Source organism: Zootoca vivipara, chromosome 1, assembly GCF_965207765.1.
Source record: "Zootoca vivipara chromosome 1, rZooViv2.hap1.1, whole genome shotgun sequence".
Classification (NCBI taxonomy): Eukaryota; Metazoa; Chordata; class Lepidosauria; order Squamata; family Lacertidae; genus Zootoca; species Zootoca vivipara.
This window is the reverse complement of record NC_142582.1, coordinates 40,019,524-40,034,367: the sequence shown is the minus strand read 5'-3', so window position 1 is coordinate 40,034,367 and position 14,844 is coordinate 40,019,524. Positions and strand designations below refer to the sequence as shown.

Below are 14,844 nucleotides of genomic sequence, written 5' to 3'. Positions count from 1 at the left end.
TCATTCTTTTATATTAATATCAGGTAGCTATTAAGGAGTCAACAAACGAGGCTGCAATTTTACCGAAAGAGCTTAGGACTATTTTTTACAGGGCACTGGTTATTGCAAAATACTGTGTTAAAGGTTATCAACGCAGATATCTTTTGTCATCACCAAGAAGCAATAAATTTCATTAAGTGGAAGAAAGACTACCCTGTTTCTCATATTTTAAGACATACCCATAAAATAAGCCATAGCAGGATTTTTAAGCATTCAAGGAATATAAGCCATACCCCGAAAATAAGACATAGTGAGGAGGAGGAAAAAAATAAGACATCCATTGAAAATAAGCCATAGTGTGTTTTTTTGAGGAAAAAATAAATATAAGACATGTCTTATAATATGAGAAACACGGTATGTATATAATGCAGAGCTGAAATTCCTGGCTCAATAAGCCATGATAGGCATGAGCTGCATCTATCTGCCTCCCCTCCCATGTAGCTTCCCATGACATGCAATTTAGGAACTATGGTTAAGGTATTACAAGCAAATAAAGGTCAGGCACTAGCTTTAAACCAGGGTTTAAAGGTGATGTATGAATCCCAGCTTGTTTGCAGCCACTTAACCATAGGTCTCAGCTCGCAAGTCATTCAAGGCTATACTTAAGAGCAAAATCCTCACTTACTTACTTACTCATGCAGTCGGAGTAGCAATCAGTCAGCATGGTGAAGGACGATAGGAGCTGTAGTCCAGCAACACCTGAAGGGCCACTTGTTATGTGCAAATCAGGTTGCTGTATTGGGGTTGGCTTCTTAGGTTGGCTCCAGAGCAAGTGACCATTGACCCCTAGGCTATCGCCAGAGTTCCCCAACAGCCAGTTGGGAGGCTTCCAGCACAACACTGTGAAATGTGCACTCTTTCTCTCTTTAAGAAAGCCATCTGAGTCTGCAAAAGTACTGTGAATTAAACTGGGCACATGTTAGTGTTGCAGCGGCAGCATATGCAGTTCAGTTCTCATTCTCCTGCCAAGTCTCATTGCCAAGAAGTCTCAGTTCTTGGCTGGGAAAACGTTCAAGGTGGTAGTAATGGGAGAGAAGAGCTTCATGGATAAATAGCCAGAAGGGAATATGTAGGTGCTCTGTGTTCATGTGCAGCTTTGAATCTTATCTGTTGTATGTAGACACTGTTGCATAATTTTTCTGTGATCATCAACCCTGAGTAGGCATCAAGGGGCTGAATAGTGCAATGGCTTTTTGATTACCTAAAATAGTTTCCTTTGAATCAAATTGCAAATGTCCAGTTTGGAGGATCAAGGTCTCAGTACCCATCTTCACTTAGGCTGCAAACCTATACCCAGTTTCCTTGTCCTTGGTAGGGCTTACTTTCAAATACACACACTTAGAATTACAGTGTTAGCCTCTCACTACTTGATGAATCACTTGATAATGAAAAATCAAATGTGTGGACTGTCTATAGTGATTTGGTTTGTATTGACAACAGATGATACAGGTAAAATAGTAGTGAGATCCATTAGTTAATTGATGATGACTCATAAAGATGTGTGAGTCCTCACTTGATTCTATAATCATTGAGTGAACTGTGATGGGCAGTCCAGTGAAAGACTTTCTTTCCCGTAGGACTAGTGTTAGATTGGCAATACATTATACATATTCACACTACTTGAGTCGTGCCACAGCTGGGAATTATGATATTTATTTATTTTAAAAAAATAGATGATTTCAAAGGTAAAAACCTGGAATTTGCTAGTTAAATTTGAAAACCATGAGGCTTGAGGTGTAGGGTATGTGTGAAACTATTGAGCTGGTCTTTCTCTATTTGTCTTCTGATCTTGGTACAGTTTGTGTTCTCAGTTTTGTCTCCTCAGCTATGTAAGGTTAGAAATATTTATATTTAGAGTTTCTTTGTATTGTTATCCATTTTCCAAGTGCTTTGGCTTTCAGAAATGTGTTTAGCAGGCCACAACAGGTCCACAAATTATGCTTATCCATGGTGTATACAACAATGAAAGTTGCTTCTATACTTCCCCTGTTTAGTTTTTAAACTCAAGTGTTTTATATTTTAATATTTTTTTAGGGGCTGTTTTCTTACCTCATCACTGATAGGCACACTTGCTCTGAGCCTTACAATACCTCTGTCCATAATAGCTGATATGTGCATGCAAAAGGTAATGTATTTTATTATTTTTATTATTATTGATGACAATTGTAAGAACTGCCCTGGTTAGGACTCTTAGTAATGTCACATGACCAGGGAGAATTAAAATGGTAGGGAGAAAAAAGTTTTACTTAATTGCAGCTGACTGCTTTTGCTTCTCCAGCAATATCATTTAATGTTCACTTCCTTAAATGCATCCTTCTCTTTTTATAAGGTGAAATAACTGGGTGGCTTTTTTGAAAAATGGAGGGGGGAGGGAAATGTAATGGGCACGATCCTTGCAAGCTCACTGATCACATAGGGTATAACAGAGGCCTGTTCCTTCCTTCCCCACCTATCTTGACACACAGAAGTGCCACCAGGGCAATCCAGGACATGAGGTGTCTGTGCATGCCTCCCATTGTCCTCCAAGCTCTCATTTCTTGACGGAGCAAGGGCTGCATGAGAATGCAGGAGGCACACATGGGCCACCCATTTTCCAGGTTTCCTGATGCCTGTGTTTGTTTGCAGAGCGGGGAAATGGAGCTCTATTGTCTCTCTCTCAGCCTCTTTACACAAGGGCATAGAACCTGCATGGTCACTGAACCAGTGATTAAGCTCTTGAGTCTTTATATACCTTCTACAAATAAAAGACGTTTCCTAACTTGCTAGGATTCTGTATTGTAGGAATTAGATCATGATTAGGCGGGTAGAAGGGCTGTATAATTTTGTATGGGTTTAGAAGCCGCAAAGGCAGGCATAGGCAAACTCGGCCCTCCAGATGTTTTGGGACTACAACTCCTATCATCCCTAGCTAACAGGACCAGTGGTCAGGGATGATGGGAGTTGTAGTCCCCAAGCATCTGGAGTGCCAGGTTTGCCTATGCCTGCTCAAAGGTCTTCAAAGGTTTGACTTTTCATAGAAAACCCAAGAATGTTGGTGGTTCTAGTTAGAACAACAGGAGTTAAAAGTGCATTAAGGGTTCTTTAAATGGGAGTAAGTAGAGCATAATCTTGGATTGTTATGTCCCCATTGCAACATGTCTCCATCACAGTCAAACTATCATGTTATTGCAGAGGATTTAGGCATGCCTGCTCTTGTAGTTGCCAGTGAAAGCCTTACTGGAAACATGCTTTGACTTTATTCTGTTCATTGCTGAACAGAATAAGAAATGGTACTATAGTAGTTAGGGTTATTTGTCCGTGAACAATAAGTTGAGTTAAGTTCCCAGCTGTCAGAAATAAGATTACTTTTAGATACAGTTCGGGTTTAATTCTACAGCTGGAAGGATTTTATTGAATTCAGGTAGTTGTTGTTTTTCAAGTAGAGGTGCAGAGATCCTATAGGAACATGGGTAGTTTGACAAATGAAAATACTCTATCAGTATGTCAGGGACGCAGCAGGAAAACTGTTTATGTAGATCACATGAGAAATACCTAAATTACTTGATGAATGAAGCATACGGCAGGTTGTATTTTAGCCTGTCACAGTGGAAGTGTTGTCTCATTTTCATATTCATTTTTAATGCTGGTAGAATTTGCCCTCGTTGTGACACTTTCATTCTAAAGTGAGACATTTCCAATATAGTGTGAGATTAGCATTTGATGCAGCTACTAGTCATAGCTGCTAACAGTGGCTTTGGATTGATGTCCAAATAACTTGCACAATTCAGACCCACAAATTAAATAATTCACGCTTCTTTCTGCTGTATCCAATGCTGAAATGCTTCTGATCCCTAGTATACAATGTTTCTTACCTTTCCCCTACCCACTGGCTTTAAGGTCCATGAACTACAACACAGGTTTCCCCACTTACGGCTCTGTGGAGCTAGGTGGCAGTAGCAAAGGCTTGGCATTGCACGATGTACCTAGCCAGAAGGAAGCAGCAAGAAAGAAAGAAAGAAAGAAAGAAAGAAAGAAAGAAAGAAAGAAAGAAAGAAAGAAAGAAAGAAAGAAAGAAAGAAAGAAAGAAAGAAAGAAAGAAAGAAAGAAAAGAAAGAAAGAAAGAAAGAGGGATGTCCGAGTGGAAAACTGGCACAAAACTCTTTCTTCTTCACAGTGGCTGTGTTTGGACATATTAATGAAATGCAGTTTATTGTTCCAGGAATGAGCTGCAGGAAGTTTAAGGCTTGCACACTCTCTTTCTTCTCTGTTCCAGCAAGGAGAGGAGATTGCAACAGGCTATGAAGCTGGCTTGCTTCAACAACCGTAGTTGAAATTAACTGAAGTTTAACTTTGGTTTATCAAAACTGGAAGCAAAAGCTTCCAATCTTCTCATGGCTGATTTGGGGGCAGTTCCTGGTCCAGCTGCAGCTCCCTATGACACAACCCAAGCTATTGAAATGGGACCCATGTCCCTCAGTTGAGACATTAAACCACTGAGCCTCTTGAGCTTGCCAATCAGAAGGTTAGCAGTTCGAATCCCCGTGATGGGGTGAGCTCCATTGCTCGGTCCCTGCTCCTACCCACCTAGCAGTTCAAAAGCACGCCAAAGTGCAAGTAGATGAATAGGTACCCCTCCGGCAGGAAGGTAAACGGCGTTTCCATGTACTGCTCTCGTTTCTGTGTTCCGTTGCGCCAGAAGTGGCTTAGTCATGCTGGCCACATGACCCGGAAAGCTGTCTGTGGACAAAGGCCAGCTCCCTCGGCCTATAGAGCGAGATGAGCGCCACAAGCCCAGAGTTGTTCGTGACTGGACTTAACTGTCAGGGGTCCTTTACCTTTACTTTTTAGAGGAGAAGGAAGAAAACTGGTTGTGTGAAACAGCCTTTCAACCTTCTGGGATGTAACCAATATTTTTTTAAAAAATTGATGACTCCAACTTTTAATCAAATATGAGTAAAAATTAGCTGGTTGCAACACTTGGGCTTCTGATTTTGTAAACCAGGTAACTTCATTTATTTGCATATAAACAGTGTATGTGATAACATTGGCAGCTGTTCCAAATAAAGTGCCAATATGAGATGGATATTCCTATTACTGTGTTTTAAAAACCTTACACAGATCTATTCCATCTAGGAAAATGTTTCCCAAGATTTCTGTAATGACCGAATACTTTCTTCCTTTACTCCACTTTTACTACCCTGTTTCTCATATTTTAAGGCATCCCCATAAAATAAGCCATAGCAGGATTTTTAAGCATTCGAGGAATATAAGCCATACCCCGAAAATAAGACATAGTGATAGGAGCAGCAGCAATGCCGGCCGCGGCAGGAGGAGGAGGAAAAAAATAAGACATCCCTTGAAAATAAGCCATAGTGTGTTTTTTTGAGGAAAAAATAAATATAAGACGTGTCTTATAATATGAGAAACACGGTATTGGTGGAATGGCATATTGATATTTTAAAAGCAAAATGCTATTCTTGTTCTAATTTCAGGTCCAGTTTTCTTGGTTATTTTTTGCCGGAGCAATCCCTGTATTCTTTTCGTTTTTCATTGCAACTCTCTTATGTCACTACAACAACTGGGATCCAGTGATGGTGGGAATTAGAAGAGTTTTCGTATTCATTTGCAGAAAACACCGTATTCAGAGGTGGGATCATTTCTTACAACTTTATCTCTTTCCATTTGTACATGGACTTCTTTTGATGCATATCTTTATTATTCCTTTGTTTTGCCACTGTTGATGGGCAGGTGAAAAGGTGGTTAGGGCACCTGCACTTTTAATAGTTCTACAGTACAGAGAATATACATGTATCTTGCATGAGTTGATATTCCCACTTCTACACAGCTATGAAAGGGGCATGAAACTTCATCTACACAACTTTGATTAGTTTGCATGATCTGGTTTCAACTGTCTGAAATATATGTTCTCATTGGACATTGTTCTAAATTCTTAAATTATGAATCTCTTATTATAGCATACTTTTCTCAACAGTTTGCAACTTTGGGAAAACATTATTCCATTGACTTTCTTTGTATTGCTCATTTTACAGATAATCAAGGCACAAATAATTCTTAACATAAAACTTAGTAAGGGCATTGAGGAAGACTATGTATGTAAAAAAGTGCAAATCATTTATATTTTTTACAAAGCAACCCCTGACAAATAAACAACTATCAAAATGATCCGATAATTAAGCTGTTCTTTTTTTATAAACATACTTTTCCTTAGTACACTTTTTAGTTATCAATTTAATTTTAGAGCCAACAAACGTGGAGTGAAGACTGTAAAAGGGTTCTAAACAAAATGCTGTGCATGACAATTTCTCATTGAAATCAAGGTATTTTCCCTATCAGGACTAGCATTATAGATGTGCCTGTCTGCTTTTCATAATGCTGCATATAAATACAAATTTCACAATCTGTATCTTTTTGTAGAACATCTGACGAAAGTGAGCAATGTGAAAGTCTCATTGCCATGCACAGTGTTTCGCAAGAAGATGGAGAAAATGGCTGTTCTTAGAGAACAGGTATGCACAGTTATAAAAAAGAACAGGTATGCATCTAAGTTATAAAAAAGAACTTACGTTATCAGCATGAAACAGTTCCCATCTCCTTACTTTTGGAATGTTAATAATAAGCACAGGTGTTATAGAGCCGGTTGTGTATGCCAATTGATTGCAACCATTGCAGCAGCACAACTTCAGAGAAGCTGTGAGCATCAGTTTTAATAGTGGTTTAACTTGTAAAGTTTCTAATGTTACATTGTTTGTTTGTTTTATTTAGTAGAAAAACGTTTATCATTTAATATTTCAAAAATCTGTTATTAAGTGGTGTGCAGTCTAAAAAGCATACAAAAAATCATGAAAACATGAAAACAAATTTATGTATGTGATTTAGTAATTTGATAACCATAAGAAAAGACTTAATAATCACAGGTAGTTCATAATGACACTGCCAGATATGCTTGTCCAGGTGTAAGTCTATGGACGTAATTTAAAATACCTTTATTTGCCAATAAGCCACCTGCTTCTTTACGTACTAAAATTCTGAACAGGCTGCTATGTAGTCAGATCCTTAGGTTTATTTAATCGATAGCAGCATGATTAGTTAATGTAGGTTACAGTCAAATAAATGCAGAATGTTGTATGTAATAAACTAATAATACTTTCCTTATTTCTTCAATAGTGCAAGATGGAAAGGTAACTAAGCGAAGAGACAATCTCCTGGAAAGTCCTTATGGAATCATGTTTCAGTGCCTCTTCTGAATCTTTAATTGTTTCAGTTCTTTTGAAACTTAAAAAATACACTCTCACTTTCTCAGTTCCAATCTTGAATCGGTTTTATTAAAGAGCTACTTTACTACAAGAAATCCCAATCCTTCTAAGAAACCAACCTGCCTTATAGAACTCAGTTGGTGAAATTACTTGATACAATCAATGAAGTGAATGCTGATCTAGTGGGGGGTTTTTGGTGTTTTTTTTTAAAGCTTTCATATTTTCTTAAGTGCTGGATGACATTTTTACAAATACTTTTCAAATTCTGTAAAAAGTCTGTGTGAATCATAATTTTGTATAAACTTTCAAATGTAAAAGTAAAATACGACAGTACCTGTATTAGGTACTGATTACCCTTGTATGATGCTTAAGCTCTACTTGAATGATAACAAAAGAGCAGAAAATTATTTAATTTATTGAATAACTTCATTATTTCAGAGGCTATTATGGCTACTCAATACTATATAATATGCCATCTTATCTATATGAAAGACCTTGAAAGAGTTTGGGTGCCTTGTGTTTTTTAAATATCTGTGTCCTGATTCAATTTTTTGAAGAACTCTTAATGTAAAAGTATAACAACATCAGAATCCGTATAAACATGAACTACAAAAACTGATCTAAAGTATCTTTTAAAGAATTCAATTCTTGTTGTTTCAACGAAAGTTGTAAAATGTATCAAACCAAATATAGAAGCTGAAAACAATAGAGTGCTCTGAATTCAATGATGGAGAAGGAAAAAAGTTTCTAAACTTTTGTACACAATTTCTTATTGAAGTCAATATATTTTCCTTATCAGGACTAGCGTTATGGATGTATAGGGAGGTGCTTAATTTCCTCCCTCCCTCTTTGTTCCCAAAGCTGCTTTCCCACCTGAGGAGGAAAAGACACAGGATCTTATTTTTAAAAACCAAAAGGATTGATTGTAGAATGCCTGTCACATGTAATTGTGGACTAGAGAATAACACATGTATGTACTTTGGAGCTTGCGATCTTTCCTCCTCAGACAAAGTCCCCTGGCTGCATGGAAGTAATACGTTGCAGTGGTGCATGTTTTTCAGTAAGTTAAACTCGTTCTACACTATGTGGAATGGGTTCTGGTTTACAAAGAATTCTAATATATCTGAAGAGTGCATCAAAGTTATCAGTTTTCAGTAAGACAAAAGGCAGAGGGCTCAAATGGTAGGGAAAGACTTGGATCTAGAAATTTGCTAGCAGAAATTCTGCCCTTGGTGCTGTTCCGTCAACTATTGTGCTAGAGCCAGCTGAAGGCATTGTGTGAACTTGAGATGGAAGCTTATCTGGATTTCAGTTCCTGCACAAGGATCTTGCACTAAGTCAGGAAAAGGCTATTCAGCTCATCAAGGAGGACTTCCACTTGCAGAAGGGCACCTCTGGATCCCACCTTTACATTGCAATCCTGTAGACACTTGGAAGTTAGCCCCATTGGCTACAAGGGGAATGGCTTCTGAGTGAACACCTGGAAGATGCACTGCATACGTAAACTGATAGTGCTACAACAGTACTGTGCAACCCAGTAAATATTTTCAGAATAATTAAACAATGGATTTCATTTATTATTTTAAGACTATTGGCTGTTTTAAAAACACACACACGACTTAGCACATTAATTTCAATGTGCCTATTTAATGCCTTTGTTGGATACCCACTTCCTAGTTTCTAAACTTTGAAGTAGTATCTCTGAGCCTTATCATGTATTACACTAAAACTACATGCTCTAAAATACAAGTTGTGCTTCAAATCCTCCATATACCTCTACTCTCAAGGGCATTGTGAACTTGTACATTCCACACTTAGAATACAGTAGAATGTAGCTTGGATCCTGAGTTGCCCTTCCACAAAAGGAAGGGACTGCTTGCTAGTGGAAGGGAGGAGCTGGTTTTTGCATTTCCTCCATAGGCCCCAATGCCAGGTCACACGCTGGTCTGGATGATCTTCCTACCATCAAATGTAAATTTGAAGGAGGAATTCATGAAAATTTGCCCTCTCCTTCAATGGGCAGGAGCATCCCCTGAGCAGAGTTCTGCTCATTGGGAACTTAGGCTAACATTTTAAGGAGAGAAATAGTCAAGGCTAGTAGTGCCCATACAAATAAGATGAGAACAGACAAAATTGTGTCAGTTAAGGAAGCACCTTCACTAAATATTTCGTCCACTTAGTTAAGTAAACTATTTCTTTCAGAATCGGTATGTATTCCTACTTATGACTGGCAACCATAGATCATTTATAACATTCCATACCTGCATAATATGTAGGTTGCTCTCAGTCATTGTCAACTATTGAGAGGATTGTAAGCTGTTTTGTGTCCATTTGATTTCTTGACCGCCAACTTGAATTGATTTGTGACTTGACCTTGCATAAAGTTTAGATCATTGGCAGGAGCAAGACTTATCTCCAATAAGATTACCGGTACATTGCTTTAGGAGGCGAAAGATTATGGGCTTAAGCCTTGTCTGGAAATGGAAAAACAAACTATTAGTGCATCAGGCAGTGGAGAAAGTAAGCAACAATAATGATTTGCTTCATTAATGTTCTACTCTTTGAGAGTGTCAGTCAAGCTTGGTTAGTAAAAGTTGACCACTAAATTATGTTTTTATAGCTACTGGAGCAGTAATTTGGTGGCTTATACAGTAATGTGCCTCCTGTGGCCAATTCTGCTTTCAGATATGCGAGTTGCAATCTTTATGGCTGGGAGGCAAGTGCCATTTCTACATTCGTGGCAAAAAACACACCAGTATTTACCTGTAACAATTAGCAGGAAGCCATCCTAACCTTTACCTTACATAATCTGTCTTTAAAATACTTTGATGGAAGAGTGTGTTTTTTAAAATAATAATAAAAACATCGTGAAGATATGATAAATATATTTATAATGCACACATTATTTCAACATTTCCTGTATATCCAGCAATACCACTAGGTGATAGACATGTGGTTTATCCTCTCTGGGCCTAGCATCCTCTCATTACATTGTTTGTTTAAATGTGCTCAGAAAAGCTAGTGTGCGAGCAAAATTATTAACCGTTTGGATTGTTTTTCTTACTATTATTTTAGCAGTTGGGAGTACATTATAAAGTGAAATATCTGAAAATTGTCAACAGTGATTTTAAGGTTTTAAAATGTATGAGTTACAGTACATACATATTATATATGGCATTGGACCTGCATTTAATAAACTATAATGATATTTTTCTACACTCAATTGCGTCTGCCTAGTCCCACCCTGAAAATAATTATGTCAACAGTCTTGCTTCTAGAACAAATTCTTAATGTCAACATTTAGCTTTATAAACTTGGCCATTGTCTATTATATATTGTGTTTAGGACCAGCTTATTAACTGCAGTAAGTGTGTGAAGGGTATAAAATGCCTGTATCGCCACTCTGGAAGAGCAGAAATTAATCACTTTGCGTTTTCACAGTATCTGGAATTCTTAAACCACCTCTGGATCCAATCCAATATTCCCAAGACAAACTTAGTTCCCAGTGCCTCTGTGTGGGACGTAGGGACAGAGTTGCCTCATTTTTTGATTATTTAGCTTGTACACTGAAGTAAAGTAACTTTGTGAAATGTCACATAGTCATCTAGTGGCTTTAAATGTTTTTATTTGCCAACTTTTTAAATTAAAGCCCATCTCAAGTACATATTTAATATTGGCCTTTCCCCCAGGTTAAAATAGATCACACCAAATTGCAAAATTAAAAGTAGACATTGTCAAATTGGAGATGCTGGGAATTAGATATGGGGCCTTGCTGTATAATGAACAAATGACCCTGCTGCTTCTGAAACCTGTGCTTATCCTATCTCTACCCCAAGAGCAGTAATTTGGTTCGGAGTATGTCTGTTTATTACAAATATTTTAATATCTCCCTTTGATCATATTCCCAGAGTGTTTACATGTTGATGTTGACTGGATATCTGATAATGAACCCCGTCCCTTGATTATTTACTCATTTCCCGTGATTCCTATGAAAAACCTTCCTAGTCAGCCATTTCATCTATATTGTTTCCTTGTTTCCTTTCTGCTTTGTTTTATTCATGATTTTGTTACCCCTGGAGAGGGTCCCTAGAATATGACCTTGGTAACACAAACCATGCCTCTGTCTCTGGGTTTGCATTTCTGATTAAGGTGGTTGGCTTCCCCCAAGGCCAGAACTTTGGAAGGTGTTGCAAATTAACATTAGTAACAGTGCCTGAGACAAAAGCAAAAGCTTAACTGTAGGTAGATATCTGTTTGCAGAGAGATTTGGAAAATAACATAGAAGGAACATCTGCCACCTGCATTTTCTAGGGAATACGAATAGCTTATACTAGTCTTTAGCTTTGTGCATTTTTAAAAATGGCATAGAGCTAAAGAAAACAGTAAGTGCAATGACTTTTAGAGGGAGGGGAAATTTCACTGCACAGCTACAACTCATTGCACTAGCGGAACAGTTTAGTTGGATACAACCCATTATCTGAGGGGAAACTGCTCTGTCCGCCTATGCTCAAGAGTTTCATGCTGAGGAAATGTGGCTGGAATAAACGTGGTGGTACCTCTTGAAATGCCCTATTTTGGAGAGTGATGTTGGCAGTGTACATCATAATCTGATCACAACCACCTTGAATAGTGGATTTCTTTGTCTACCTAGGCACTTGAAGTCTGCATATTGGTGTGTGTGAATAGACTTATTGTTGAGAAAAGATTTGGTAAATCCTTTTCAGTGGAAAGTTGCTACTGTATGAGCCGCTGCTCAGGGGATATTCAAGACAGCAAACCTAAAGTTGTAACACTTTACATTTTAGAGATAATGAGATGAGAAAAAGAGAGTCTAATGTTGCACAGATTAATTTTTTTGGCTTGAACAATGACCATTTTAAAGAATGGTCAATAAGAGTAATCTCAAATCTATACAGCAGTTCTCATGCACATTTATGGACTTGAGCAATTACTTGCTTTTCACTGCCTACCGTGATGGATACATAAACATTTCTAAATAGGAGCAACGTGCCAAATGTGTACATTTGAGCTGAGAAATAAAAATTGAAGACTAGGATACACAACCTAATGGCAAGATCCTGTACCTGTTGCATTCTTTTGGAGTCAACTCATTACAAAAACATTACAATAACTTTTTTTAGTTTATACCCCGCCCATGCACTCTGGGTGGCTTCCAAAACACATAAAAAATAAAAAAATAAAACATTAAAAGTAACAATCTGATCCAATATGAAAGTCACAATAACTTTAAAACAAACAACTTATATCAAACAAAGCAATATTCCATTAGAATCCAATAGTAAACAGTAAAATTAAACATCAGCAAATAATAAGCAGTTTACACTTATCAGAATAAAGAATTACTAATCTATAATCAATAAAAAATAACAGCAAATCACAATGCATAAAATACCACAAAGCATACAAAACCATGTAAAAGGGTCACATTGCGAAACAAGGACACACAACCTCTAAAATTATTATTTTTTTAAATATCCCTGAACTCCTCCCAAGCTGCTTCTGCTGTTCTCAAAGTCTGGGAAAGGCTCCCAGGGCTGGAGGGTGGGGCAAGACAGGTAGAAAAGCCATTGGCTGCAGAAAGTCTCCCCTCAGTTCTTATAAAGATGTCTGAAAATGAAACGTAAAGGCTGGCAACATCAGCCCCGCCAATGTGGAAATCCCTTGCAGACGACTGCAGTCATGTTGTGTATCCCCAGCAGTGACCGGAGGAGGAATGACTGCTGGGAGGAGTGCAGACAGAAGAAATGCCATGGTTAACATCAGCAGCACAACTGGACACCTTCATCTGCTCCAACTGCAGTAAGTTATGTCTCTTCCACCTCAGTCTCTACAGCCACAGCAGGCACTGTAACTGCCCAGTGGTTTCACTTCATCCCCAAAGGCACACTCCTCCATTGTCTCCTAAGGCAGGCTGGTGTCAGCAACTTCCTGTGTTGAAATCTACCAATCCATGTTAAGAATTATCTACCATGAAATGTTTCTACCTACTGATGTTTCATTAATGCTGACTCTTATGTCCTGACTCTGTCAGGATGGATGGTCTCATATAATATGATGAGTTTATCAATTAGGTTCAGCTGTATGATTTGAAGATTAATTGCCAGCCACCTGCCATTGCACTTAAGCATTCAACACTATATGGGTTTTAATAGTCTATTTCATTCTATTAAGGGACATTTCCTCAAATCCTTTGTGATTTTGTAGATCTGAAAGCAGAATCCAGCTCACAGCTTGATACTGCCATACTCTATTAATTTTAATCTGTCATAGTTTAGCTGTATATTTTAATTGTATTAAATTAAAAGTGCTCTTAGACTGCTGGTCTGGAGAGGGGGGGGACCCTCTTCAAGGTTAAATGGAAAGACCTGCCTTTGTGTAAGCCCCACCCTTCAAGGTGATAAGCAGAGATGTACAATAATTATATTACCATGGCTAAAAATAATTTCTGAAGTAGAGATCATGCCAGGCAATCATTCAAAGGCGACAGGGCTCTGTTGTATGATCTCATTTTGCAAAATTCCAGCTGCTCTTATTTATTTATAGTATTGTTTGTGTACCTCCAAATAGCATTGCTGTGAAATTTGCAAGTAAAAGTCTCTTTGTGGTATTGATTCAAAGCAATGTGATTTAGTGAGATTTTCCATTTAAGATTTTTGGAGAAAAATGTGGATGGCATTTTATCTCTTGCATATGTTTATTATTTCATCAATATGTAATTGGGCCCATCTTTGGGCCCATGGTTCAAAACTTCATAAACACACCTTTTAACCCTTCCCCCTTGATAAAATACAACACTTACATTATTATTCACCAATGCAGAATACATTTGCATGTATATAAAGCTTGATACTGAATTCCTGGGAAACTATTTGTACAAGGGGAGTAATTCAACATTTTCTCCTGATTTTCCGATTTTGTGATGGAGACAGGCATGCAGAGAATAACATGCTAATCATGATGTCCTGTGAGTGAAGCAATTTTTTCAAAACAAGGAAACAGCAGGGCAGATTTAGTAATTTTGAAGTCGGTGCACAGGTCTCCTTGGGAACAGTACAGCCTCTTCTTCACATCCTCCCACCTGCCCTCCTTTTGTGCGCGCTCAGTTCTATTCCTTTTAATATAAAGTTGAAAATGTTAGGAACTGACTCTCAAAATAGTATTAGCTTTAGCATGAGATGGTTTAATGTCATCTTTCATTAATTTTCATAGTGACTTCATTTCAGATAAAAATATAGAAATGATTTAGTTCAGAACAAAGAGGACAAGATAATTGCTTGAGAATTTTATGCTGTGATCACACATGCAACCAGGAGATATATCCTGGCTCTAGCTGCGCATTTGGCATACACAATACAGAAGGCATTTGTGCAAACAGGATGGTAATGGCAGGTGGGCCTGTGGGGGAGGGAGAGGTGATTGTCCAGCTGGAGTAGGACCTGAAGTGACCTTCATCCCATCCACCCTCCTCCTGGAATATGAGAAACTTTAAATACCCCCCCCCCATAAAAATGAGTGAGCTGTTTAAACTACT

At 38.0% G+C, this 14,844-nt stretch overlaps 1 protein-coding gene across 8 annotated transcripts in view; it reads left to right on the top strand.

Moving 5' to 3' along the window:
- SLC35F5 (solute carrier family 35 member F5) overlaps nucleotides 1-10,515 on the top strand; it is a 32,191-nt gene extending 21,676 nt beyond the window's left edge. For all 8 annotated transcript variants that reach the window (XM_088661921.1, XM_035130162.3, XM_035130170.3 and 5 more), the window contains 4 exons: nucleotides 2,074-2,164; nucleotides 5,511-5,665; nucleotides 6,454-6,545; nucleotides 7,204-10,515. In XM_088661921.1, the coding sequence (XP_088518047.1) occupies nucleotides 2,074-2,164; nucleotides 5,511-5,665; nucleotides 6,454-6,538 (331 nt within the window). In that variant the 3' untranslated portion in view covers nucleotides 6,539-6,545; nucleotides 7,204-10,515. The remainder of the gene's footprint in view (nucleotides 1-2,073; nucleotides 2,165-5,510; nucleotides 5,666-6,453; nucleotides 6,546-7,203) is intronic.
- The last annotated feature ends 4,329 nt before the right edge of the window (nucleotides 10,516-14,844 follow it).